Source organism: Euleptes europaea, chromosome 4 (genome assembly GCF_029931775.1).
Source record: "Euleptes europaea isolate rEulEur1 chromosome 4, rEulEur1.hap1, whole genome shotgun sequence".
Taxonomy (NCBI): domain Eukaryota; kingdom Metazoa; phylum Chordata; class Lepidosauria; order Squamata; family Sphaerodactylidae; genus Euleptes; species Euleptes europaea.
The window spans coordinates 96,368,760-96,396,274 of NC_079315.1; the positions used below are offsets into that span (position 1 = coordinate 96,368,760).

At 43.7% G+C, this 27,515-nt stretch overlaps 1 protein-coding gene across 4 annotated transcripts in view; it reads left to right on the plus strand.

Moving 5' to 3' along the window:
* The window catches only part of PDE4D (phosphodiesterase 4D), a 687,791-nt gene that overhangs the window by 449,333 nt on the left and 210,943 nt on the right, over positions 1 to 27,515 (plus strand). The window contains exon 1 of one of the 4 annotated variants that reach the window (XM_056847946.1): positions 16,625 to 16,718. The exons of the other annotated variants lie outside the window; for them this stretch is intronic. Coding sequence (XP_056703924.1) covers positions 16,645 to 16,718 — 74 coding nt within the window. The 5' untranslated portion in view covers positions 16,625 to 16,644. Of the gene's footprint in view, positions 1 to 16,624; positions 16,719 to 27,515 lie in introns of those variants that run through there. 4 annotated transcript variants of the gene reach the window in all.

Consider the following 27,515-nt stretch of genomic DNA (forward strand, 5'->3'; position numbering starts at 1 on the left):
TCCCTCCTCAGGCTCTGCCCCAAAGACCTCCTGCCGGTGGTGAAGAGGGACCTGGCAACCCTACCTGGTGAAAATGGCCGATTTGGAAGGTAGACTCTGTGCATTATACTCCTCCCCCTTCTCAGGCTCCATCCCCAAAATCTCCTGGTATTTCCTATTCTGGGGCAGGCAACCCTATGGAAAGCCCTGTTAGGGATGCCTTCTAGGCCTGATCTGAAGCGGGATGTGTGTACAAATTTCTCAAATATGTGAAAAGTGCTCCCTTTCCCCTTCTCACAGTGTTCACTGTGAAGGAGGGGTGTTGATATATAGGGTTGCCAGGTGCCCGGTGGTGGCGGGCAAACCCCCGGCAATTCACCCCTCTGCCCGCCGACCAGCTGAGAGTCGGCTGGCAAAGGTGCACACATGCGTACGTGCCGTGGCATGGAACTTCCGTGAGGAGCCTTGCAGGACTGCATTGCAAGCAGCCGGCTTCACAACCAGAAGCCGAATTGTGGGCGGGGCCAAGGAAGTGCGGAGGATGGCACAGGTGCAGCAGAGCCCTGCCCCAGCCCCCACACGTGTTGGGTGCCATTACGCGGTGCCGTGGGGAAGGACAGGAGCCACAGCGGCCTCCCCACTGCCCTTGGGCCCCAAGATGCTCCCGTTGCTGCTCCCGGCCGCCCGATGCTCAGCTGGCCAGCCCAGCCCTGCTCCCCGCCTGGGCCACCAAATCGCCCCCCCCAGGTGATCCCCGAGCTCTGCCCCCAAAGCCTCCTGCCGGAGGAGAGGGGGGACCTGGCAACTCTATTGATATACAATGGAAAAAATGCTGAGACAGAAGCAGCCAAGAGGGAGAATAGCTAGTGAGCAGGGAGGGGGCTATTCCTATAGTGCTTTTGCATCTCTATGTCTGTTGAATAACATTCAAGGACAAATGCTAAAAAGTAAAGAGAGAGTGAGGAGGCTGCTCCTATAGCAGATTTCTTCTATCTTTTTTTTTTAACTGCAAGCAGGCCTTTTGTTGCTCATTTGGAAGAAAAACTGCGCGCTTCAGATGGGCAAGAATCACTCATGCAGCCAGTCTGGGAAGTATTGACTTCACTGTAACTCCGCTTTGTTTGCCCTGAGTGAGGTCATCACACCTGCTACATGATCCTTTATTGGCTGGGATCGTACAAAGAAGGAGACATCAGAGGGGGGAAATGGCACAAAGCAATAGCAGGCTGCCGCTGTCACCCAGGAGCACCAGTGTGGCTGTAGCTACGAACAGAGCTGAAAAACAGAAAAGGGGTTTTCAGGTGGCAATTCCAGTGTAGAAAGCACAATATTCCTCCATAAAATGTGTGCAGGAGAACATCTGGTGCAGCATTTAGTGCCCTCACTATCTAGTAGGGTGCCATCCTCCAGGTGGTAGCAGGAGATCTCCTGCTATTACAACTGATCTCCAGCCAATAGAGATCAGTTCACCTGGAGAAAATGGCCGCTATGGCAATTGGAGTCTATGGCATTGAAGTCCCTCCCTTTCCCAAACCCCGCCCTCCTCAGGTTCCACCCCAAAAGCCTCCCACTGGTGGCGAAGAGGGACCTGGCAAGCCTAACTATCTAGTTAGGCAAGATGCTTTCTCAGGGGTGATGCCTTGGACACCCTTCCTATGGAAGCATTTCTAAGCAGCTGCCTTTTGTCTTCGGAATACCTATAATGATCTTTCTGCTTTGAAAAATGTTGGGGTTTTTTTGCTGCTGAATTTCTAAATTAGGGTTGTTATGTATCGACATTTGTCCCATTGCTTGAATTTCTCCAAGTGTTTTGTGTTTTAATTGTTAATCTCATTTGGAATATTTTATTGTATAGTTACTAAAACCTGCTTATAGCTCGTGGAATCCTTTGCTCTAGCACAGTGTTAAATTTTAGAATCCAGTAAGCAATCATAATCATTTATATCCTTGAAATGTAGTATAAGGCCTACTGATGGCAGATTAGGTTTTGCTAGGTGGATCCCAAGTTATACAGGTCTGTTAAAAGAATGAAGAAATAGAGACCTGCTTTGTTACAATGAGCCTTCATTCGTGGTTTGGACTGAGACATACACAAGAGAGAGACTGAGACATCTAGTGGATAACTTGATTTCAGCCATATCAGTCCAAAAGTAAAAGCCAGAAAGCCAAGAACCACACAGTCTATGAAATACCTTAAATTAGGACACATAACACTGCACAAAATTTCGGGCTCACCAGAACTCTTCATCTGGCCAGATGTTCAAAAATGAAAAAGAGGAAAAAAGCAGATTTTTCAGGTCATAAGTTTAAAACTTTGTCATGCCAGTGTATGGTGGATCTTCTGGCAGATACCCAGGTTTCAAGTTGCTGCAGGCTATGGCCCATACAAGCATGAGGTAACAAATCCTTTAAACTCCATACCAACAATTCCCCCCCATGTCCCTAATTTCTCTTTTAACCAGTGAGAATCCAAGTCCCTTTTCGGATAACTTAGTCCTGAGTCATAAGAACATGAGAACATAAGAAAGGCCCTGCTGGACCAGACCAAGGCCCATCAAGTCCAGCAGTCTGTTCACACAGCGGCCAACCAGGTGCCTCTAGGGCAAGGGGAACCTTTTTCCTGCCAAGGGCCATTTGCATATTTATAACATCATTCGGGGGCCATACCCGGCATAGATCTCCCTGCGGGGTGGGGGGGGAGAGGCTAGGGTTGCCAAGTTCCTCTTCGCCATGAGTGGGAGGTTTTTTGGGTGGCGCCTGAGGAGGGCGGGGTTTGGGGAGGGACTTCAGTGCCATAGAGTCCAATTGCCAAAGTGGCCATTTTCTCCAGGGGAACTGATCTCTGTTGGCTGGAGATCACTTATAATAGCAGGAGATCTCCAGCTAGTACCTGGAGATTGGCAACCCTAGTTCCTTACTGTTTTCTCTCTACATATCAAGACAAATGGAAAGGTGTTTGGAGGGTGGCTTGTGGGCAGTTCAAAGGTAGAATAGGACTGCACGCCCCTCCACCTGAGGGTGCCGGAGAAGCCGACGGAGGGAGGGAAAGAAGGAGGGGAGGAAGGGAGAGAGCGAGAGAGAAAAAGAAATGGAGCGAGGGAGAAAAAGAAAGAAAAATAGGGAAAGAAAAGGACGGAGGGAGACAGAAAGAGGCTGGGAGGGGGCAGCTGTCAGCGGGGCAGGACGCCAAGCCTCCGTGGGAAGGGAACTGTCTCCTGGCGCCCCGTGCACTGCGGGCGGTTCTGCATGAGCGCCCCCCACTTCTCTGCTGAGGGGGGAGGAGACGGGGGGCCGTGTGTGTGTTTGGAAAAGGGGGAAGGCTTTTCTGTCTCTGGCCTCTCAATCTCTGTAATATCCTTTTTTAGGTGTGGTGACCAGAACTGTACACAGTATTCCAAGTGTGGTCTCACCATAGATTTGTACAAGGGCAGTATGATATCAGCAGTTTTATTCTCTATTCCTCGTCTAATTATGGCCAGCATGGAATTTGCCTTTTTTACAGCAGCCACACACTGGGTTGACATCTTCATTGAGCTATCCACTACCACCCCCAGATCCCTTTCTTGGTCTGGCGCTGCCAGCACAGATCCCATCAGTATATATGTGAAGTTGGGATTTTTTGTCCCAATATGCATCACTTTACACTTACTCACATTGAATCTCATTTGCCATTTAATGCCCATTCTTCCAGTATGCAGAGATCCTTCTGGCGCTCTTCACAGTCTGATTTTGTTTTAACCACCCTAAATAATTTGGTGTCATCTGCAAACTTGGCTACTTTACTGTTTAACCCCAACTCCAGGTCATTGATGAACAGGTTGAAAAGCACCGGTCCCAACACAGATCCCTGAGGCACCCCACTGCTCACATCCCGCCATTGTGAGAACTGACCACTGATTCCTACTCTCTGCTTCCTATTTTTCAGCCAGCTCTCAATCCATAAGAGGACTTGTCCTCTTATCCCGTGACTATGAAGTTTGCTTATCAGTCTTTGGTGGGGGACTTTGTCAAAAGCTTTTTGGAAATCCAAATACACAATATCCACAGGCTCATTCCTGTCCACATGCTTATTGACGCTTTCAAAAAACTCTAATAGGTTAGTGAGACAGGACCTACCCTTACAGAAGCCATGTTGGGTTTTGCCCAGCAGATCTTGCCCTAAGTCAAGCATCTAAAAATGTAACACGTGGAAGAAAATGAAGATATTCTAAAATTCGTTCTAGCTCATGAGGAAAGGCCTGTACTTGCATTAGTTACAAGGTTCTAGGAGACAGTTTATTTACAAACCATATCTAGGGCCTAATAAGCAGGCTTAGCTGGTGAGACTGACAGCTGCTGAAGTAAAGTGGTTAGAGTGTCAGACTAGGATCTGGTAGACCTGGGTTCAAATCCTCATCTGCCAGGAAGCTTACTGGGTGACTTTGCACCAGGCTCTCTCTGTCAACCTAACCCTCCCTCCCAGGGATTCTGAGAACATAAAATGTGAGGAGGAATGACTAGTCTTGTCATTTTGATGCCTCAGAAGAAGGGTGAGATTAACATGCAATAAAATAAACTGACAATATGTTGCAGTCATGGGGACTAGTGTTGCCAACCTCCAGGAGCCACCTGGAGATCTTCCGCTATTACAGTTGATCTCCAGACAACCAAGATCAGTTCCCCTGGAGAAAATGGCTACTTTGGGGGATGGATAGGGTTGCCAGGTCCTTCTTCCCCACCGGTTCCAAGATGGATGCCCTGTCTCAATACTGACACAACATCTCTATTCAGCCATTTTCTAAACGATTCACAGGTGTCCATCTTGGAACCTTTACTAACTTGATTGTTTCCAGCTGGGAACCTTTGCAAGTTAGCCCAAGAAGGGATTGGAATTTGTAACATGAGATACAAAATGGATATGAAGAGGGACGGATGAAGAATTAGAACGTGAAACAGCTGTCTTCCTCTTCCTCCCTGACAAGGGAAGCACACCAGAATATATACGATTGAGAAAAGTCTCTGACCTGCACCTGTAAAACAAGAAGATTTGAGAGAGTGTCAGACATGAGACTTTCATAATCATATTTTTTGCATCTCAGTGTTTGTATATAGTTGATTTATACTTGCTTTTTTGGCATGTAATAAATTTTTGCATTTTGTTATACTCCTTGCGCATATTGGTTTCTGTGTATGATTTTGTACTACTTACTGATACACATGGAAGTGTCACTTTGTATATTATTTGTTGTATTTTAGTACCTGGAGGTTGCCAACCCTAAGAATGGACTATGACATTATACCCTGCTGAGGTCCCTCCCTGAACCTTGTCCTCCCCAGGCTCCACCCCCAGAATTGTCAGGTATTTCCCAACCCAGACCTGACAACCCTAATGGGGACTGTAAGATATAGGGCTTTTTACCAATGTAGGATAAGGTTTCTATTCTCCATGGTAATGAAGGTTGATTTGAATCGAGCAGTGCAGTCCAAAACAGTTACCCCATTCTCTAATTCCGTTGAAGTGAATGAGCTTAGAAGAGTATAACTCTGCTTAATATGTTGTACCATTACATAGTGCAGGAAGAAACATAACATTTCTAACTTGGCAATTTTAATGGAAAAGAAGTATATGAATTTTTCTAGATAGCTAAATAGGTTGCACTGGGCTGTAGTTATACATTCGTCTCGGCATGCAAGACATACAAGAATTAATTCTTCATGGTTTTAGCTGCAGCTGATTTGATGAGTTGGAGAAAATTTAATTTTGATGCGCACAGTGATTAACAGTGCAAACCTGGGGGGTGCGAAAGGGCTTAGGAGGCGTAAATCAGCGTCAATGCCACTTGCGCCATTGAAATGGGCACACACTGGCACCAGGCCACTTATTCCAGGGCTGAGGAGCGGCGCAGCAGCGCTATGTATGGGCGCTGGTGCAGCTGTGGCGGCGGCGCACCTCCAGTGCAGGGGCTCGTGACAGCACCAAAGGGGGCGTTCCTGGAGGCGGGGCTGACGTTAGTCAGCTCCCTGAGCCCTTTTGCCCTGGGAATGCCCCCTTTTGCCATCAAGAACCTATGCCAGCAAAAATGATAGCGCAGCAAGCCATTCAGGAAGCGGTGCAGCAGTGCCATGGCTGTGCTGTCCCAGGTCTGTCAACATATGTCTTAAGTTTAGTGCAACCCCGCCCCCCCTTACGATTGTGCTGCCCATTTGTATGGAAGTAACAGGTATCTGGCTTTAAGACTGAATGTTGCTTGGCGGAGAGTGATTAAGTGTTCGACCTTGATTGGTGGGGGAGGTTTTTTAAGGCATTAGCCTCGTCCTGGAGTCAGCATTTTTTTTCTCTTCTGTTGCCTTCACTAGTGAGTAGGATGGTTTTATTTGCTTGTTCTGAATTGAGAGCATTTTCTTTATTTTCTTAAAAATAAATTTTGCCTTACAAAACTAATGAGAGGAGGAGCTGTGTGTGCTGTGAGCGCAGCTTTCCCGGGGAAGAACCGAAGGCCGGAGGGATAAAGCTTTGGCAAAGAAAAGCCCTCAGCCTTATTGTTAAATGAACCATACCTTTCCCATTGGGAGTCTGAAAGGGCTGTTGTCAGCATTTCAGACCTGGGCGAGAGGTTGCCGGTTGAAACACCGTTGCACTTCTATCCAATCAGCTCTAGTTTCATAATATGATGACTAAACCATATCATCAAAGTTTACTGTTGTACATTTATTATTTATTTAGATTAATTTTTACATTGTGGAAGAACCTCTTTTTTTTTTTTTTGGCTGATAAATGAATTCATCCAAAAATTTTAACACACTTCTTCTTTTTTCTTTCTAGGTAAGTTGAAAAACATTTACTTCATTCTGAACACGACAGGTAGGATGGTATTTCCCCCAATTTGTTGCTTGGCTTTTTAAATCCGCAACGCTTGAGTATATAATAGATATTGGCATTTATTCATATATTATGCAATGATAAATGTGTGTTACTGAACAAGTATTAAGGAGCAGTTACTGAGTCGGTTCACTTAACTTTGGCATTAACTTTGGTACGGGATCCCAGTTTTTTCCTCCATCAATGTTCCACTTTCCCTCTGTACCATCCTGTTAACTTAGTCATGTTGATAATTTTATCACGTACGCTAGATCTTCTTTGGAGAACATTCCCAGTGTGGAATCCATGCCATCATTCACATGATGATGGCTTTAAGAGGGGATTTGACTAATTCAAGGATAGGTTCGTCAGTGACTAAGTGGGACTTTCATGTTCAGAGGCAGTATACCTCTGAATTCCAGTTGCAGTCCTCTGAGGCATTCTGTAGGAAACAAACAGGTTTACAGACTTGATGAATGGTCTCACCCAGCAGGACTCTTCTCATGTCCATCTTTATGTTCTGGGCTCTTCATGTGTGCTTATGATGAGCTAGTGGGCGAGACAAGTGGGGAAGTGGATTGTCATCACGTTGTTACTGCGTGGATAAAGGTAACCTGAAGCCAAGATAGGGTTGCTTTTGAGTTCATTAGATAAATGGTAAGGGCATGCTTTGATTGGGAATATCGTACAATTTCACCTTGGCATTTGACAGGTGCACCAGAATTCCCTTGAAAAAGCAGGTGCAACATAGTTTAGTATGTTGTTCCTACCATAGAATGTGTGGATGGCACAGCCATGTCACGGTGACCCCCTTCTGGCTTGCAAACAAGTTGGGGCACCCTCATGGGCTCAGCTCAGGTTGTAGATAGCTTAGAGAGACTTGAATTGAAAGAGGATAATTGATCGAGTCCCCCCTGTACATGATCATGGAACTCAGGGCTGTTAGTAACCCTCATTAGATATATAGTATTAGCTATAACATCAAAGAAGTTTTGCAAGATATTTTGTCTATCTGCATATAACACATCACTTACTAGTGAAATATTCCTAGCATGTGATTGTCAGGATATGGAAAACTGAGTTATGTATTTGACATATTTGAACAATCAATACATTATTTTTTAAAGGTATAAAGAGAAGGTTAGACCATTTTCCTAGGTGTGGTGATAGTTGTGAAGTTTGCCTCTCATTTGCTAGTAGAGATACATTTCTCAGCTGCTGCATTCTTTAAATCTAGGATCATCACGCTGAACTTGGAAGGTTTTATATTTAAGCTACTGAGTGCTCAAGCGGTTTAACAAACTATTTTACTAATATATTGTCGAAGGCTTTCACAGTCAGAGTTCATTGGTTCTTGTAGGTTATCCGGGCTGTGTAACCGTGGTCTTGGAATTTTCTTTCCTGACGTTTCGCCAGCAACTGTGGCAGGCATCTTCAGAGGATTAACACTGAAGAGAGAGACACTGTCCTTCAGTGTTAATCCTCTGAAGATGCCTGCCACAGTTGCTGGCGAAACGTCAGGAAAGAAAATTCCAAGACCACGGTTACACAGCCCGGATAACCTATTTTACTAATGTATATTCTTATTGCCCTGACCTGGATGGGCCAGGCTAGCCTGATTTCGTCCGATCTCAGAAGCTAAGCAGGGTCAGCCCTGGTTAGTATTTGGATGGGAGACCACCAAGGAAGTCCAGGATTGCTATACAGAGGAAGGCACTGGCAAAACCACCTCTGTTAGTATCTTGCCTTGAAAACCCCATAAGGGGTCGCCATAAGTCGGCTGCGACTTGACGGCACTTTACACACACATATTCTAATTAGCTACTTTATTAACAAGCTAAAAAAGTGAGCCCTAACATAGGATTTACAGAGAAGAGTAGGATGTTTCAAAGTTTGATACCTTTTAATGTTTTAACATTTAGTGGTATGTCTTTTAAAATATGATCTGAGTGAATGCAGATATTAAACTACCGTAATAAAATGAAATTCAACAGAGATAAATGCAAAGCTCTGCATTTAGGCAGGAAAAATCAAATGGTGGGAGTGGGGTGGGGGAGACTTGTCGTGACAGTAGCATGTGCAAAAAGGACCTAGGAGTTGTAGTACCATGCACTGAACATGAGTCAGCAGCATGATGCAGTAGCTAAAAAATCAAATGCAATTTTGAGAGGCATCAACAGAAGTATAATGTCCAGATCACGCGAAATTATGGTATAACTCTGCTCTGGTTAGACCTCATTTGGAGTATTGTGCTCAGTTTTGGGCACCATAATTTAAGAAGTATGTTGACAAGCTGGAACATGTCCAGAGGAGGGTAACAAAGATGGTGAAGGGTTTGGAGACCAAGTCCTATGAGAAAAGGTTGAAGGAGCTGGGTATGTCTACCCTGGAGAGGAAATGACTGAGAGGTGATAGGATAGCTATATTCAAGTATTTGAAGGGCAGAGAATGGTGCCGAGTTGTTTTCTGTTGCCTCAGAAGGTCAGACCAGAACCAATGAGTTGAAATTACGGTAAATCAAGAGTTTTTGGCTAGACATTAGGAAGAACTTCATGACAATTAGAGCAGTTCCTCAGTGGAACAGGCTTCCGTTGGAGGTGGTGGGCTCTCCTTCTTTGGAGGTTTTTAAGCAGAGGCTAGATGGCCATCTCACAGCACTGCTGATTCTGTTAACTTACAAAGATCATGAGAGGGATGGCAGGAAAAGATGAATCAGTACTCAGCTTTCGTGGCCCTTTCTTACATGCCCAGGGTAATGCCGGTCACCACTTTGGGGTCAGGAAGGAATTTTCCTTCAGGCTACATTGGCCAGTGATCCTGGAGGTGTTTTGCTTTCCTCTAGGCACAGAGCAGGGGTTACTGGGAGTTTGGGGGGAGGTAGTTGTGAATTTCCTGCATTGTGCAGGGAGTTGGAAAAGATGACCTTGGAGGTCCCTTCCAACTCTATGTTTCCATGTTCTTGTCTACCCTTTATTATTCATGAGGGTGGTGGGGAAAAAGAAATGAGCTGGGTTGGATTTTGTCATGATGTCAGGTATGATATCGTGACATTAAACAGAAAGGTGCTTTATGTTGGAAAAATAATATTCATTGTTTCACTAGGTCTTTAGAATGGTTCAAAGAACTTCATACACGTGATCTCAGTAAGCCTTACAGGAAACTTGTATTGTATGCCACTGGTATTATATGCACATTGCAAGAAGGATGGCTGAAGCTAATAGAGAGTGGCTAGCCTAAGGATGGCCCTGACCTGGATGGCCCAGGCTAGCCTGATCTCGTCAGATCTCAGAAGTTAAGCAGGGTCAACCCTGGTTAGTTTTTGGATGGGAGACCACCAAGGAATACCAGGGTTGCTGTGCAGAAGAAGGCACTGGCAAACCACCTCTGTTAGTCTCTTGCCATGAAAACCCCAAAAGGGGTCGCCATAAGTCGGCTGCAACTTGACGGCACTTTACACACACACACAGTATAAGGATGATTGTTTGCTTTGTGGCAAGAGGTAGCTCAGGTTTTCCTGTTCCGATCCTGTGTACCTTTTCTCAGACTTGACCCCACTGAGTACAACAACTCAGTCCCTAGCAAGCATGGATATGTTTGCAGCCTTAGCCTCTGTGTCTCTTTACTGCTCGCTGGGGATCTTTTATAAATGCAGCTTAGAAACTGATCTGCTCTCAGAGAATGCATGTATTGACTTGTACTGTTTGTTCAGAAGCAAGCGCCCGCTGGAATGAGATTTTCCATTTTGAACACTAGAGGGCGGGGTAGCACAAACTCCAGTCAAGAGAGAGCCAGTCTCTCTCTCTGAATGAATTCTAGGAAAGAAGCTTAAGGCTGTATTAGTCTGTTAAAGCAAAAAATAAAAATAAAAAAATCATGTGTATGGTTTCTTGAACACTAACAAAGGATCTTGATTTAATGAATAGTTATATTGATATTATATTAATAGTGTAGGTATAATCTGTTTGGTACTGTATCTAGCTATAATTTACTTCATAACTTTCCAAATGAGGTTGTGGAAGTGCTTGAGATAACTTCCAACAGATAATCTTTGTTCTTTCTCTCTTTCTGTTTTGTTTTGTTTGCATACTGACTAAACAAAGTCAGAGAGACAGAAAGAGATGTACAAGGATGAAACATTCATTTGTAAAGCCTTCCTTATTGCTTCAGACTGAAACACATCAAAGGTACCCAGGTATCCTCGTACTAGTATAGATTGCATTACCACGTCCTGTGGTGGGAGAGAGCGGAAGAGTATTTCAGTGGAAGATTGTGATATAGCAGCTCAGAGATCCCAGGAGGCGTGAATGCTTGAACACATGAAACTGCCTTCTACTGAATCAGACCCTTGGTTTATCAAAGTCAGTATTGTCTACTCAGACTGGCAGTGGCTCTCCAGGGTCTCAGGCAGAGGTGTTTCACATCACCTACTTGCCTAGTCCCTTTAACTGGAGATGCCGGGGATCGAACCTGGGACCTTCTGCATGCCAAGCAGATGCTCTGTCACTGAGCCACAGCCCTTCCCTAACGCTTGTGCCCCATTTGCGCCTGGCGAGAATCCTGAGAGTGATCAAAGTTGGGGGGTTTGTTTCCTGTGTGTATAGAGCCCTTGGGTTGAGAATTATGGGTATGTATCCCATAGTTTATACTTGGTATATGTTGTGGAATGAAAACTTAAGGGCACTTCTTACAGGCCAAGCTTTTGCGAACTCTGTCACCTGAGAAAGAATAGAAGTAATACTTTGAATACAGTTTCAGAGGATAGCTTTTTGATCTGCAGTGGTACCTCTAGGTCCAAGTTCAGTAGCGTCTTAGAGGCCAACAAGATTTTTGACGCATTAGCTTTTGAGAGTCAAAGCTTCCTTTATCAGATATCTGACAAAGGGAGTTTTCACTCTCGAAAGCTTACACTCCGAAAATCTTGTTGGTCTCTGAGTCTTTGTATGCGGTTTTTCTTCTTCTGGAGAATGCAGAATTTGTGTTTCAAATCTCCCCAAAAGCAACTGAAAAATATGTTTGCTGCCCTATAACTTTCCTTCTGGGATCAAATTCTGCTTTGAAAATCTGATCCTGTCCCCTGCCAAGGTGTCTGTTAATCCTCTGCACAAACTCTTTCGTTTCATCTAAAATTAGGCTTTCTCTGTGATTTCTGAGATGCTGCTTGTCCTTGGAACAAGATCAAGGGCTGGTGCGGCATAATGCCTAAGAGACAGTTCTGCAAATCAGGTTTGAATCTCATCTCCGTTTGAATCAAACCTCAGTTTGAATCTCATCTCAAGCCCTTCTCTCTGTCTGTCTTTCTCTCTCTCATACACACCCTGTCAGTCTTTCCCTCATGTGCCATATTGGGCTAGTAATTAATTCACCTGTTTTACGTAGGAAGTTGAAAGGTTTACAGCAAGATAGTGTGTATGTGCCTGAAATACATGAAAGTGCATTTGAATTCTAAGTTTTTGTTTTCTTTTACCATCTTCTGGGCATTGAACAGGGGTCATTGAGGGGGGAGATAGTTGTGAACTTCCTGCATTGTTCAGGGGATTGGACAAGATGACCCTGGATGTCCCTTCCAACGCTTATGATTGTGGGGGCTGTAGCTCAGTGGTAGAACAAGCGCTTTGTACAGGAAAGGTCCTCGTTTCAATCCTTGATATCCCCAGTTAAAATTGTCTTATGAAGTGAATAAGAACATAAGAACATTAAAAAAGCCATCCTGGATCAGACCTAGGCCCATCAAGTCCAGCAGTCTGTTCAAACAGTGGCCAACCAGGTGCCTCTAGGAAGTCCCCAAACAAGACGACTGCAGCAGTATCCTGGCTGTGTTCCACAGCACCTAATATATTAGGCATGATCCTCTGATCCTGGAGAGAATAGGTATACATCATAACTAGTATCCATTTTGACTAGTAGCCATGAATCCCCCTCTCCTCCATGAACATGTCCACTCCCCTCTTAAAGCCTTCCAAGCTGGCAGCCATCACCACATCCTGGAGCAGGGAGTTCCACAATTTAACTATGGGAAAGGCATCGTTGGGAAAGGCGTTTCTCTGCCTAAGACACTGGAGAGCCACTGCCAATCAGAGCAGATGGCAGTAAAGTAAGCGGGCTGCCGGGCTGGCCCAGTATAAGGCAGCTGCATACATTAATGCTCCTCAGCTGCAACAGAAAGAAAGAGAAGGGCTTGGGGAAACGAAGAATACAGAGATAACAGTTGCATGCTATTTCTCATGTTTTCTGGAGGGTGCTCCTTGCCTACTACTTCCCCACAACATCCTTGGGAGGTTGGTTAGGCAGAGAGAGAGAGAGAAAGACTGGCCCAGGCTCACCCAGAGAACTTCACTGCAGGGTAGAAATTTTAACACAGGTCTCCATGTTTGTAGTCCAACACACTAACCACTGCACCACAATTGACTGGCACATCCAGTCCTCTGCGAGCCACATTTGTTTGTTTAGAGCATTTTTACCACCACCACCCCTTTCTGTGAGAAGCTCAAGTAGAATACTTTATTCTCCCTGCTTCTATTTTATCCTGGGTCTTCAAGATCCAGGCCTGACATGTCAGAAGTTTGCAGTGGACCGCATAGTGAGAGGCAAGAAAAGTATTTAGGGATGTCCATGTTTTGTGACTGCATGCAATTCATCTTCAGGGATGTCTGTTATCGCTTGACAACTCACTAATTGAGGGACCATTGTTAGGAATAATTAAACGGGATTGTGCACTTCGCATGCTTCGTGAAAGTGCAAATCCTTTCGCTTAATAAAAGGGAATTCCTTTGCTTTGCTGTGTTGATTTTATACTGCTGAAGTTATCAAGGGATATTAGAAAAGTGACCAAAATGCTCTCAATGCTCTTTTGTGTGTCTGAAATGTAATTCCGACAGGCCTTTAAACCTTGCGGAGGATTTCCCCTCTCACTTACAGCACTCCTCATGTGCAATTGTTCTATTTATTCTTGGCACTGCTGCTTGGTTCCCTGGGAATACACTAAGGCTTTTCATTGGAAGCTCCCATCCCATGACAGCTTGCCTAAGTGGGGAGAAACATTTTGATTTATTGTCCAGTCTGTTTGCAATACAGTCCTGTGCAGAATCGCTCCAGTCTTAGGGTTGCCAGGTCCCTCTTCGCAACCGGTGGGAGGCTTTTGGGGCGGAGCCTGAGGAGGGCGGGGTTTAGCGAGGGGAGGGACTTCAATGCCATTGAGTCCAATGGCCAAAGTGACCATTTTTTCCAAGTGAACTGATCTCTATTGGCTGAAGATCTGTTGAAATAGAAGGAGATCTTTTATTACTTGGATGCTGGAAACCCTATCCAGTCTATGCCAACTGAAAACAATGGGTGTAGACTGGAGTTACTCCATATAAGATTAGACTGTTAGCCCTTGTGCTATATGGCACCTCAGTTGTCAGTGTATACTTCTTATTGTGTTATCTCTTGAAAATAGACTGGGCTTTTCTGATTCAGGCAAGTCTTTCACTATCCAGACAAAGGTAATGTCTGTGTATAGCAATGGGCTTGCCAGGGGCTCAGCTGTAATAGCAGGAGATCTCCAACTAGTACCTGGAGGTTGGCAACCCTCGTGGCAGGATTCAGGCTGATATGTTAAAAGGTTAATCTTCGTATGAATGGACTCCATATCCTGCCAGAACATTCTACATGCAGTTGTGCGTATAAAATATGCTAGGGTTTCTGGCTTGCACAAAGATGGAGTTGGAAGAGTTGTGGCATACTGTGCTATAGGCAGGGCTCTATCGTTCTTAGCCTGGATTACTGCTGTGTCCTTGCATGTTTCAAGTGGTAATTGAGATCATAATCCAATATGGAGATGGGAAGCTTATTAGTGCCAAGATTACAGTGCCAAGTGTGTTTGCTAATTTTCGATAAGTTAAACAAAAAAACAGAAACAAAACTTAAGGTTCTAATTTTTTTTTACTCGTTTGTACTTTAGGGATGCTTTTAAAATAAAAAAGTGATAACCATAATATCAGATCTTTATTTTACTCCTTGTCTTTGTGGTCTTCCTACTCACTATTGTGCCATACTTCAAACAGTAGTGCTTTATATACAGCTCCACATCTACTTCCCTTCTTGATAACTTTTGAAAGTATACTGTAGATCTTCTAAAAAGGAGTGTTTCAGCATACCAGAGACCAGCCACCTGCAAACTGAGAGTCTTCCTTGTGTCTAGTTTTGCAGTAAGCCGAGTTGAGTTGTCAAAGTCATTCACTGTAACAGGAGAAAGGCACAAAGCCTTCTGGAAGGAAAAGCTGCCAAAAGGTCTGAAAATAATCTACCCGTCTGATACTGTCTCTCTTGGAGTGGCTGATGCCTCCTGAATGATTATGCCCTTGTTGGGGGAGGGGGAGCTGCTTAGTTATATAAATGCATGCCTCTCGAGCACTGGAGGAGAGAAGCAGAACTAAGGTGGATAGAAGCATGAACTATGTGGAGCCAGTTCACACAAAACATCAGCAGGAAATCTTTTACATACACTAGGGGATCAGGCCTATATCAGACTCCATCATACATACACTATGAGCCTTATGCTATAACGATAAGCATATATACTATATGCATGTTATAACAGCATAATGAACATACGCGTGTGAGTGTTGGATAAAGAACTGATTAGACAGTGTGCATGAAGCTGGTGTGAGCACACTTGTATGTGCATATGTCTCTCTCTACACTTCCCTGGAAAAAAACAAGGACGCCGATTGTGAGAGTCCTATTTGTATTCCTTTGTATCCCTTTTTGGTGGAGAAATACCATGAACCACACAGACCTCCTGCATCACATCATGCACAGGGAAAGGAAGTTTCTAGTGGCCAATTGGTGCCACCTGTATATACAGGATTTCTGGCTGGTGACTGCATGCGAACCAACTCTTAGATATATCTATATCTATTAGGGGTACAGAAAAGAAAAAGAAGGGAAAAGGGGAAAATAAAGTTAAGCATATTTTGTCCTCCGAGCCTTGACATAGTTAATACTTAAAAGGAAATAGAAAATGTTGCCAAATATTCAATCCTTAATCCTACACCCAAAAACACCTTAGAAGTCACTTCATCCTCGCTATCAAATGTCCTAAACTTGGCTTCCTTTTATAAATTGCTGTAAATTCTCTACAAAATAACTCTCTAATAGATTAAGTTGTTTATCATCTGAATAATAATCATTAAAAGGCTGCCATTTCAACTCAAATTCTTCCTTTGGTTTCATATTGACCAATTAGGTTAGTTTGACCATCAAAGCAAAGTCTGATAGTTCGTTGGTCCACTCTGCTCTTAGATATATCTTTGAAGTATTAATGTTTTCCTGTGACCACTCTGTGCTAACTGGACACTAATGGGGGGGGGTGTCTCCTTCCCTTTTGTTTGATTTCAGCCTATATCTGTGTCATTAAAAGAAAATACATCTACATGCCTACCTAAGGCAGGTGTTTGAAAAGCAAAGATTAAGCAGGCTGTTAACTACTTTGGAACCTGGCTCCTCCGCTCTGGGCAGTTTCCAGCAGCCCATGGCGTTGCTCGCTTTTAATCAGTGCTATATTTATAAACAGTTTCCCTCGAATAATGAGATAAGACCCTGAGTGCTTCCAGTTGCGCTTACTTAGGGCAAGCGTCATGCCGCAGGAAATCCTAGTTATCCTTCCTATCTTGTGCTTTTGGCCGGGCTCGGCACTTGCAGATGAAGAGCGTTGTCTGAGGGACATTCCTCAAGGGAGCTACAAGTGCTTTTTATGAGTAGAGCGGGGCACCTCCAGCTGCGTCGTCGCAGTGCCTCTCCACGGAAGCTAGAGTTGTTTCCAGTCTGGTTTGACACTGCCCTGGTAAATGGCCTTTGTTTGGGACGCCTCTCGTTTGTCCCCAAGGAACAAGAAGAGTTTCCGCTTTTTGAAGTCGTACAGGTACCTGAGCTGTTCCTACCGCGAGTGGACGTTGACAGTCCATTTGGTCTGTAGTTGCTTTCTGAGGCTTGTACTATGTGTGTGTGTGTGGGGAGGGGATTTCTCATTCATTCTACAGTTACTCTAGTAAGAATACAGGGGTTTCTTAAGCGTTATTTTCTTATAGTAGCCTTCTAAATAAGCAGCTTAACATGAACTTCAACAGATTAGTTTGGTTTAAGAACATCAAATGTGAATCAGCATTTTAAAATAGCAAAAACGAATTAAAGTTTTGAAACTGAAATTACCCCCATTTAAAGAGAACTTTAGCAAATGGCTGAATCTAGAAATTTAGTGCAAGAAGAATATGGTATAGACAATCTGAATCCATTGAAATCAGTGGGTTTAGACTGGAGTAACTCTGCATAAATGTTTATACTTTGTAAACATCCTTAGGAGTAGGGTAAAAGTTATGAGAAAATAGCTCTTAAAACAACAACAACAGTGTCCTACAAGGGAAACAAAATAGACTGCATTCCAGACATTTCTCCCATTGGGGAATTTTAGATGAAATGTTTAATGAATGGTAATGAATGAGAAACTTGCTGACAATGATAATGCCCTGAGCTATTCCTAAATCTCATTCATTTTTTGAGCTTTTGCTGTTCTTTTATACCCTTGTGCCATTTAAAACCTGTGTATGTAACTATCCGTTTCTTCCATTTGGGCATGATAGATAATATACCCAAGAGACCACTAGGTAATGCAAATCAGTACCTGAAACTGAGGATGGTCAGTATTTGTCATTGTTGGGTGTGTGTTTCACTTTCATGAAAATGATTTGTGTCCAGATTGTATGCCAGTTTGAGGTGTGTTTTGAAGCAGAAAAGTACCCCAGTCTAGCAAGAACAACCTGCAGCATGAAATTACTTTTATACAGAAATACCCTTCCAGGCTGGGCCTATACCTGCAAAAACGGTGTGTGATTTAAAACACACACACAACCAAATCAGGCATTGCCCCTTGCTAGATTGGAGGTACCTGCATGCCAATAAATACATTATTGATGTTTTCAACTCTGGTACCCTTGAAAAATTTTGGGACAGTACTAGGGATGGGGGAAAGAGTCTTGTTTCCTCACTTTCCACAAAGCAAGCTTTGCTTACAGTAATGCTGAGAGACCATAATATGCAAGACTATGCCTGTTGCTGCATGCTAGGCTGTCTGGATCAGGGTCAGAGTATATATATATTAATGCAATCTTTAACAGGTCTGATGTTAAGAAATTATAGAAAGAGAGGGGAGGTATCCTATGAGCCATTAATCCAATTCATTCTCCTTTCTGGATATTCTGCATTCAGATTGTAAGAACAATTTTATCCCTGAACGTTAGATAATTCTGTCAAGTGTATTACATCTTTTATGTTATACGTTTTTAAAAACTAGAAGTGTAGCTTCTTGGGGGTAAATCACCTTATTATTAACCTTTAATCATCATTCAGATTCGCAAATGAGATGTTGAAATAGGAACCGTGGGTCTAAAGTTGCGTACTGCATCCAGCACTTTGATTTCATTCACACTTTTCGGTTATCATGAGAAGGCTACTATGAGACGTTGCTGGACTTTGTTTCACTGTAACTTAAGAATATTGCCTTCGTCAATAAACTGCCTTCCCTACGTCACTGAACTATCTGATGGCAGTGTCCATGTCCATAATCTTCTAAAAATGATTGCGGCACAATAGTAGCTTCCAGGTTTTGGGACCCGCTCTACTTTCCGGTGCTTGGTCCAGGATATTCTGTTACCTGAAAGTAGATGCAAAAGTAACTGGGAGAGCATAAACATGGAAACTTGCTGGCAAGTGATACTAGGTTTGGTGGACCTCTGTAGCATATTATTTCTTCATTTAGTTTTCTGGAGGATTTGGCCTTCTGAACATTGTCACTTTTTTAGTCATGGCATTGTTTGTTTTGTGTGATGTTTAGGGCTGCCAGTTCCCTCTTCGCTACCGGCAGGAGGTTTTTGGGACGGAGCCTGAGAAGGGCGGGGTTTGGGGGAGGGACTTCAATGCCATAGACTCCAATTGCCAAAGTGGCCATTTTCTCCAAGTGAACTGATCTCTATCGGCGGGAGATCATTTGTAATAGCAGGAGACCTCCAGCTTGTACCTGGAGTTTAAGCAACCAAATAAGAAAGAGCATCCAAATGCTATAATGAGAATAGCTCAAACAAAATAACAGCACGTGGCTCAATATAGTAATCAAACACAACGTATATTGTGTGGAAACAACATCCAAAATGCAATACAACCTAACTATCTAATGCGTGCAAACACAAAAATCGGTGCTGAACAAAAACAGGCAATATATACAAAGATACAAAGGTAGGTCTCCACCAAAAAAGCTACTGTGTAAGTCCAACAATATTTGTCTTAGAAAAGAAACAACAGCTTCTTGCAAACGGCTTAATACATATCCTGTCCGTGGACTGGGCTTGACACAGTGCTTACAGTGATCTCCTCCGTCCTGCATCTGAAAGGAAATACTGTCACTTAACACTTATAGGATACCATGGGTTCCAGTATAAATCCTTGTGGGATCCCACTGTTTATTTCCTTTCATTGTGAAAACAAATGGCCAGTTAGGATGGTGGGGGTGTCAGTTTCAATGGCTTTTAAAAACAACAACAAATGGGTTGGGGAAATTCATGGGGTGATTCAGATGCCCAGACAGACTGTAGGCCTTGCAATACTGGAAAGTCCATTCGTTGTTTTATTGGGTTGTATAAAAGGCTGTATTTTTATGAAATGTGGGGACGTGACTGCCAGTTTATTGAAAGCAGCAAAAATGCCACAATGGAGCACTGATACTGCCCATCTTTGCTGACTGTATGCAAATAGGTCAATAAATTTGAGATTGTGAAATAATGGCATTGCTATCTAGCTTTATTGGGATGTGTGAAAACTGACAAAATGGTCAGTTTTAGAAGAAGGAAGAGGAGTTGGAGTTGGTTTTTATATGCCAATGTTCTCTACCTTTTAAGGAGAATCACATTGGCTTACAATCTCCTTCCCTCTCCCCACAACAGACACCTTGTGAGGTAGGTTCAGAGAGAACTGTGACTAGCCCAAGATCACCCTGCTGGCTTCATGAGTAGGAGTGGGGAAACCAACCCAGTTCACCAGATTAGAGTCTGCTGTTCATGTGGAGGAGTGGGGAATCAATTCCGGTTCTCCATATTGGAGTCCACCACTCCCAACCACTATACCATGCTGGCTTTTCGAGACAATTGGTGGGCATGTATTCATCTCTAGATGAATAGAGCAGATTTATGACATCTTTCATGATGCAATACCTTATTTTATCATTATTTCCTCTACAAAAGATATGATTTCACGTTTCTTTAAAAAACCATAATCAGTTAAGGAGATTGTCTTTGGAACTGCTTTTGACCCATGCAGTTGTTCTCTTGGGTGTGGAAAAATAAGTCAGAGTTGGATTTGGATCATTTGCTGTTTTTTTAAATATCAGCCAGATTTAACGTCAGAATTAAAACTGAAAGTCATTTCAATGGTAAGTACATTTCTGGCTGTAACATCCTGATCCCCATCCCCAACAGGGATAAAATTCTTGGGGATTACACCCCTCTTCGAAGGGGTCGCCTCTCTCCCAAATGTCAGGAGACAGGCAAATTTCAGGCATTCCTGTTCAATAAACAACCACACGTATCACTTGCAGACTGTGTAGGTACAGTAAAGGTGTACATTGTGGGTGAGTGAGCTTTCCCCTCCTTTCCTGGGAGCCTCAAGTGGCAGGTGGGGTATGTTTCAGTTTATTTACAAAAATTGAACAAAGTGAGCCCTCTCCTCTTCCTTTTCCTTTTGTCCTAAGCTGAAAGCAGCCATTTAAGTTCTTTCTTTCTTTCTTTCTTTCTTTCTTTCTTTCTTTCTTTCTTTCTTTCTTTCCTTCCTTCCTTCCTTCCTTCCTTCCTTCCTTCCTTCCTTCCTTCCTTCCTTCCTTCCTTCCTTCCTTCCTTCTTCTTTCTTTCTTTCTTTCTTTCTTTCTTTCTTTCTTTCTTTCTTTCTTTCTTTCTTTCTTTCTTTCTTTCTTTCTTTCTTTCTTTCTTTCTTTCTTTCTTTCTTTCTTTCTTTCTTGGTATCTTCCTTGGTGTTATTTCTCTTCTTTGGTTTCCATCTGCAATGTTTTTCTTCAGGCCAAGGGGCCGTGCGTCATGTGCTTGTAAACAGCTGCCAACAGCTGACATCCTCAGGCAAATGCTTGGTCGGTTTGTCAAAATGGAATAAATGGAGTCCAATCATTCAGTGTCCAATCATTCAGAACCGCTAATTGGTTCGGAAGCCTTGATTGTCATACATGTTATCAGATTGGAGGGGGGCAAAGTTCAGCAGGCACTTAAGAAGGCTGAGATAATTCATGGACAGTACCTCCTGTTCTTATCAGTGGGTAAAAGGTGAAAAATGCAGCAGAAATGTTAAGCTGCTTCAAGGGGGGAACAGCAGTTGCAACTTTGGGTTTTAATTGCTGGAGGATCAAGAATGTCAGGCAGGAACCATGAAACATCTCTCACTGGAGTCTACTCCTTGAAGGATTATGGTTAGGGGGCACATGACATGTCACTAGGGTTGCCAACTGCCAGGTAGTAGCAGGAGATCTCCTGCTAATTCAACTGATCTCCAGCCGATAGAGATCAGATCACCTGGAGAAAAATGGCCGCTTTGGCAATTGAACTCTATGGCATTGAAGTCCCTCCCCTCCCCAAACCCCGCCCTCCTCAGGCTCCACCCCAAAAATCTCCCACCGGTGGCGAAGAGGGACCTGGCAAGCCTACATGTCACCCATGTTGAAGCTCTGGGTCTAGGGTTGCCAGCTCCAGGTTGGGAAATACCTGGAGATTTTGGGGGCAGAGCCTGAGGAGAGCAGGGTTTGGGGAGGGGAGGGAGTCCAATTGCCAAAGCGGCCATTTTCTCCAGGTGAACTGATCTCTATTGGCTGAAGATCAGTTGCAATAGCTGATCTCCAGCCACCACCGGAGCCACCACCTGGAGGTTGGCAACCCTATCTGGGTCTGATGAGTGCCTGTATGGGACATCTGCTGGGGGTCCTACATAAGCTACCTTGATAGCCATAAAGCCATAAAGGAAGGTGGAGCATATATGCAATATGAATAAATAATGATGAGAGTAGTCTCTTGTAGGTAGGGCTGCCAGGTCCCCCCTCTCCTCTGGTGGGAGACTTTTGGGGCAGAGCTCGGGTGATTGCTCTCGTGCGCGTCACTTCCTGTTTACAACTGGAAGTGCTGCCTCATGAGAAGCCTTGCAAGAAGCCTTGCGAGAAGCCTTGCGGTGTGGCACTCCACTTGAGTGGTAGAAGGCCCCTTGCAATGTGTTTACACCTGGAAGTACAGCATTGCAAGCGGACCTTTACCACTCAAATTAAGAGTTTGAGTGGTATAAGGCCCCTCGTGAGGCAGCAATTCCACATGTAAACCGGAAGTGACGTGCCACGGTGTGCACGCACGTGTGCACGTTTGCCCGCTGACCCTTAGCTTGTCGGCGGGCAGAGGGGTGAATTGCCAGGGGTTTGCCCGCCACCACTGAGCACCTGGCAACCCTACTTGTAGGACATGTAGTATCTTTCAGAACTGATAGATACTATAGAGTTCCTGGCTGCTGCTTTCCCTGCTGTCATCGTGGTTGATGGTTGAATCTTGGATAAAGGGGGCTCTGAGCTGAAGCTGGACACAGACAGAATGAATAGGGTGACAGAAAAAAAAGTGCAAATCAACAGAGGCTACAAGGCGTTTATCTAGCAACTTGTGTGCGTGTGTTAAGTGCTGTCAAGTCGCTTCCTACTCATGGCGACCCTATGAATGAAAGTCCTCCAAAATGTCCTATCTATGACAGCCTTGCTCAGATCTTGCAAATTGAAGGCTGTGGCTTCCTTTATTGAGTCAATCCATCTCTTGTTGGGTCTTCCTCTTTTCCTGCTGCCCTCAACTTTTCCTATCATGACTGTCTTTTCCAGTGACTCTTGTCGTCTCATGACGTGACCAAAATACAACAGCCTCAGTTTAGTCATTTTAGCTTCTAGGGTCAGTTCAGGCTTGATTTGATCTAGAACCCACTGATTTGTTTTTTGGGCAGTCCACAGAATCCGTAACACTCTCCTCCAACACCACATTTCAAAGGAATCTATTTTCTTCCTATCAGCTTTCTTCACTGTCCAGTTTTCACACCCATACATAGTAATAGGGAATACGATGGCATGAATTAATCTAGTCTTGGTGGCCAGTGACACATCCTTACACTTCAAAATATTTTCGAGCTCCTTCGTGGCTGCCCTTCCCAGTCTCCATCTTCTTCTGATTTCTCGGCTGCAGTCTCCCTTTTGGTTGATGGTGGAGCCAAGGAATAGAAAGTCTTGAACAATTTCAATTTCCTCATTGTCAACCTTAAAGTTGTGTAATTCTCCTGTAGTCATTATTTTTGTTTTCTTGATGTTCAGTTGTAGTCCTGCTTTGGCACTTTCTCTTTTAACTTTCAGTACTTGTAGCTACTCCAAAATTATACAAAACAATAGTAACAAAGGTACTCGGAAATTGCAAGACATGTTTTACAGTATACATATAATGAGCAAAAAACAAAAGTGTTGATAATATAACACAGAATCACAACGGTGACGGGTTTGCCGGCTAGTATCCTGTTTCTAGGGTGCCTGGCTGCTGATTCCCTTCCTTCTGATAGCCTTTTTCTGCTTTAGAGGAATGTGATTGTAGTTTTAATCCCCCCCTTCTACCATCAAGGATTTTATTTTTAGACATACGACCTGCATTGCAATGACGTTTAAGAAATCCTAAGAGTTCTATAAATAGAATGAACATCATTTCTGACACTCAGTGTATCAGGTAAACATGATGACATGAGTTCAGCATGTACTGCGCCAGAAAAAAGCAACAATTTCTACAGTACAGTACAACTTTTATACTAAGGCGGTTGCTCTTTTGCTTGGTTAATGCCTAGTTTTTATTTACTTAATCCTAGTAATTTACTTAATGCTAGTAATCATTTACTTAATGCTAGTAATTTGCAACTGTAGTAGAAATCTATCTCAAAAGCGTGTACATTTCTTTAATTTTTCTTGTGAATTTCTTCAGTCACTTATTAGGTAATGTAAAGTAGATATGCTGGAGCAATCCTAGTTAGACATCTCAATGGACATTTCTTCTTTTACAGTTTGTACTTGAGAATGCATACTCAAAAAATACAAGACTGGTGCATGTATGTTTAATTTGCTGCCTTTCTCGGTATAGGTTGTAAAGAAAGGACCAGGTTCCTGTGCATTTCAGCCAGGAAATTTTCTACTTAAATAGGCATTCACCATTCTCAGTTGATAAGTGGAGCATGAACATATAAACTTAATGTCCATACGCAAAATGAAAAGTGAAATTAGGACTCTTAGGCTGTAATCCTGAAGTAGGGGGCAAAGCTCCTTAGGAGCCGGTATGACCCCGCACCGGCGTAAGTGCCCATTTAATCCATGATAAGGGGCACTTATGCCATCATGGGTGGCATCCACGCTGGCGCAGGACACCATGCTGCAGCTCAGGGGGAGGCGCTGCCTCCTGGCAGTGTTCCAGTAGCACAAGTCACTGCGCTGGCATCCTGGGAGGCATTCCCGGGGCGGAGCTGCCTTTAGGCAGCTTCCTAACCCCCTTTGCCCCAGGAACGCCCCTTCCTGCAATGGTGTAGCTACACACCTTTTTTTTGTGTCGTAGCCCCATTGAAGTCTATAGGAGCATTTTCTTATTTTTTATTTTTTTACAGAAGTTACAGAAAACTTCGACATCAAGAAAGGCACCAGACAAGGATGTCCACTTTCTCCACTTCTGTTCCATCTTGCGATGGAAGTTCTTGCAAATTATGTCAGAGCAGATTCCGACATTAAAGGTTTGAAGCATAGAGTAGAAGAACTTAAGATCAAAAGTTATGCAGACGATGTGGTGTTAATATATCAAGAACTGCATGCATCGGCGCCCACAATCAAAGCGCATATTGAGAGGTTCTCGAAATATTCAGGATACAAGCTCAACAAGGCAAAAACTAAAATTTTAACTTTCAATTTGGCGGAAGAAAAACAAATGTCTCTGACAGAGATTACCAAATGTCAAATTACAAAAGATCCGATGAAATACCTGGGTATCTATATAACGTCTCAGTATAATACCCTTTTTCAAACCAACTATCTTAGAGTATGGAAAGAAATAGACAAGGATCTAAACAGATGGTCCAGATTTAATATTTCATGGCTGGGTAGAATGTCGACAATAAAAATGAATGTGCTACCTAGACTTAATTCCTCCCGATGAACCGGAAGGAAAAAGTGCAGAAGTTAAATTTCTTTTTGGCGGCTGGGAAGCCTCTGAGGAGGCGCCATGGCAGCGCTGCTCCCAGCTGCTGTCGTAACACACACACCCTTAGGAATGAGCTGCCCGTTGTTATACAGTTATAAGACTCAGAAGTGGTGTAGAGTAGTCATTAAGAGCAGGCAGTTCCAGTTGTCAATGTCAAATCATCTGGGAACTTGGTGGGATGCAGCTGTGAAATGTAGCTGTAGTTAACGGGAAATGTGTACGATACTGTCTTACTGCCAGGCTTGCAAACTCTCTTCTCTACCCCTTCTTCATGCCAAGAATCATGGTTGAACATTAAACCAGGCTTAGAATGTTGCTTAGTGGAGGGAAGTATGATTAACCTGAACATCTGCATTCATATGTCATGAGAGATTGGAGTTAGTGATTAGCCGCAATTCTCAGCATGAAAGGAAGGGCAGAGAAGGGAGGCATGAATGGGAGGGCTGCAATAAGCAAAGCCCCTGCACCTATTCCCTTGATCATAGAATCACATGATGTGTGAATTCAGCCAGGATGGCCTTTGATAAGGCACAAACGTCATGCTTTCCATGCTCCATATGAAATATGGGCATCACAAAGAAGGAATAATAGAATCATAAAGTTGGAAGGGATCACCAGGGTCATCTAGTCCAACCCCTTGCACAGTGCAGGAAATTCACAACTACCTCCCCCCCTTACATCCCCAGTGACCCCTACTTCATGCCCAGAAGATGGCCAAGTTGCCCTTCCTCTCATCATCTGCCTAAGGTCATAGACTCAGCATTGCTGACAGATGGCCATCTAGCCTCTGCTTAAAAACTTCCAGGGAAAGAAGTTTTTGTAAGGTTGGCTTTTAGATCTTCTGAGAGGCATACAAATTGGATGTGAATGCAGAATTGCCTACCCAGAACTCATGCATGTGTTTTAGTCCTTGTTAAGTTCCACGGAGGAAGACAATCCATCCTCATAAAGAAATGCACATAGCAAAGCTGTTCCATGTGGGGAAGCTCCACTCATTCAGGAGCTCTACGTAAACATGAGTTCTCACATCTGAAATTGAATACTGGATCAAGGTAAAGAAAGATTGACTTCTGATTCTTCTTCCAGTACAAGTCTCTTTTAGCTTACTAAAATGTGCAGCAAAATAACCTTATACTGGAAGAAGAATTTAATTGCTTATTTCAGGGAATTGCTTCTTCCATATACTAGATTAAGAGATCGTAAAATATGATGCAGTAAGAACATGTGAGCTGAATATAGTTGAATTTCAATGTGAGGCTAGCTGTACAGGCTCTCCTCCTGGAGTCTGGCTTAGCTTATGCTGCTCTGGGCTAGATTTTCTCTCTTCCCTTCACATTTTTTCCATCAGGTCTGGGCTCTGGACTTCAGCTTTTCCCTCTCCTAATGAGTTTGTGGACTTGTGGGTGCTTCACTGCTAGGAAAGTTCCTAGCTCGTGCATTCATTCATGACTTCACCAACAGGAGGGGGTAAAAGGACCAGTTTGGCTCCAACATCTTCCAATCGCAGATCACAGCAAAAGCTTAATAGCCTGGGAGAACCAGACCTTTCTTGAAAAAAGCATATTCAGCATCATTCGAAACATTTGTGGGGGGGCAACGGGGCTCAGTGGGCTTGTTACATACATATGTCAAAACAAACTAAGGCAAAAATATTGCTAATTGTTGGTGTGCTGGTGCATTATTTAATACGCCACAGATGGTGCATTTACTTACTCTGCTGTATTAGCCAAATGGAGCATGCTATTATTGGAGTTTGGTTTCAAAACACATCCGTCCATAAAGGCTGCCAGGCACCTAGTGCTGTGTGAACCGCCAGAGAGACAAGGTTCAAGTTTCACTGGAAAAGGTTGGTTGCTGATGAAGCGGGCAATCTAGGCAGAATGAGAGACACCAGCACCACCTGTTGAAGGCTTAGCACTGGAAACAAGTGTAGAGGATTGAGTGCTAAACTAGACGAGGTGAGGAGATAGATCTACGTGTCTGCCCTGTCATGGGGAAAATGGGGTGATGAGTGTTCCTCCTCACTTCTAAAGGCACGTGCAACTTCCCTAGTTCACAACCTGTCAGACAGTGTCTAACCAGGAGCTAGTGGAATTTTGCTTTCTGCATTATTGTGATCAAGTTGCTGGAAGACAGCACTAGTGTTCTGTTCTCTGCTGGGCTGCAGTGCCGCTGCTAACGTAGTCAAAGGTTGGTATTGCAGCTACCAGCTCAGCAGGATTCACCTGATACACAAAGCCAGGAGAATCTGACCTACAAACTTGCTGACTTTGGCCTGCCTCTTCATTCTGAATAGTTTCTCTTGCAGGCACAGATTGATCTGCTCTTGGTCTGCTCATCTTCGCTTCCTTTCTTGCCCATCTGCTTACTTCTAGGCAGTCAGCCAT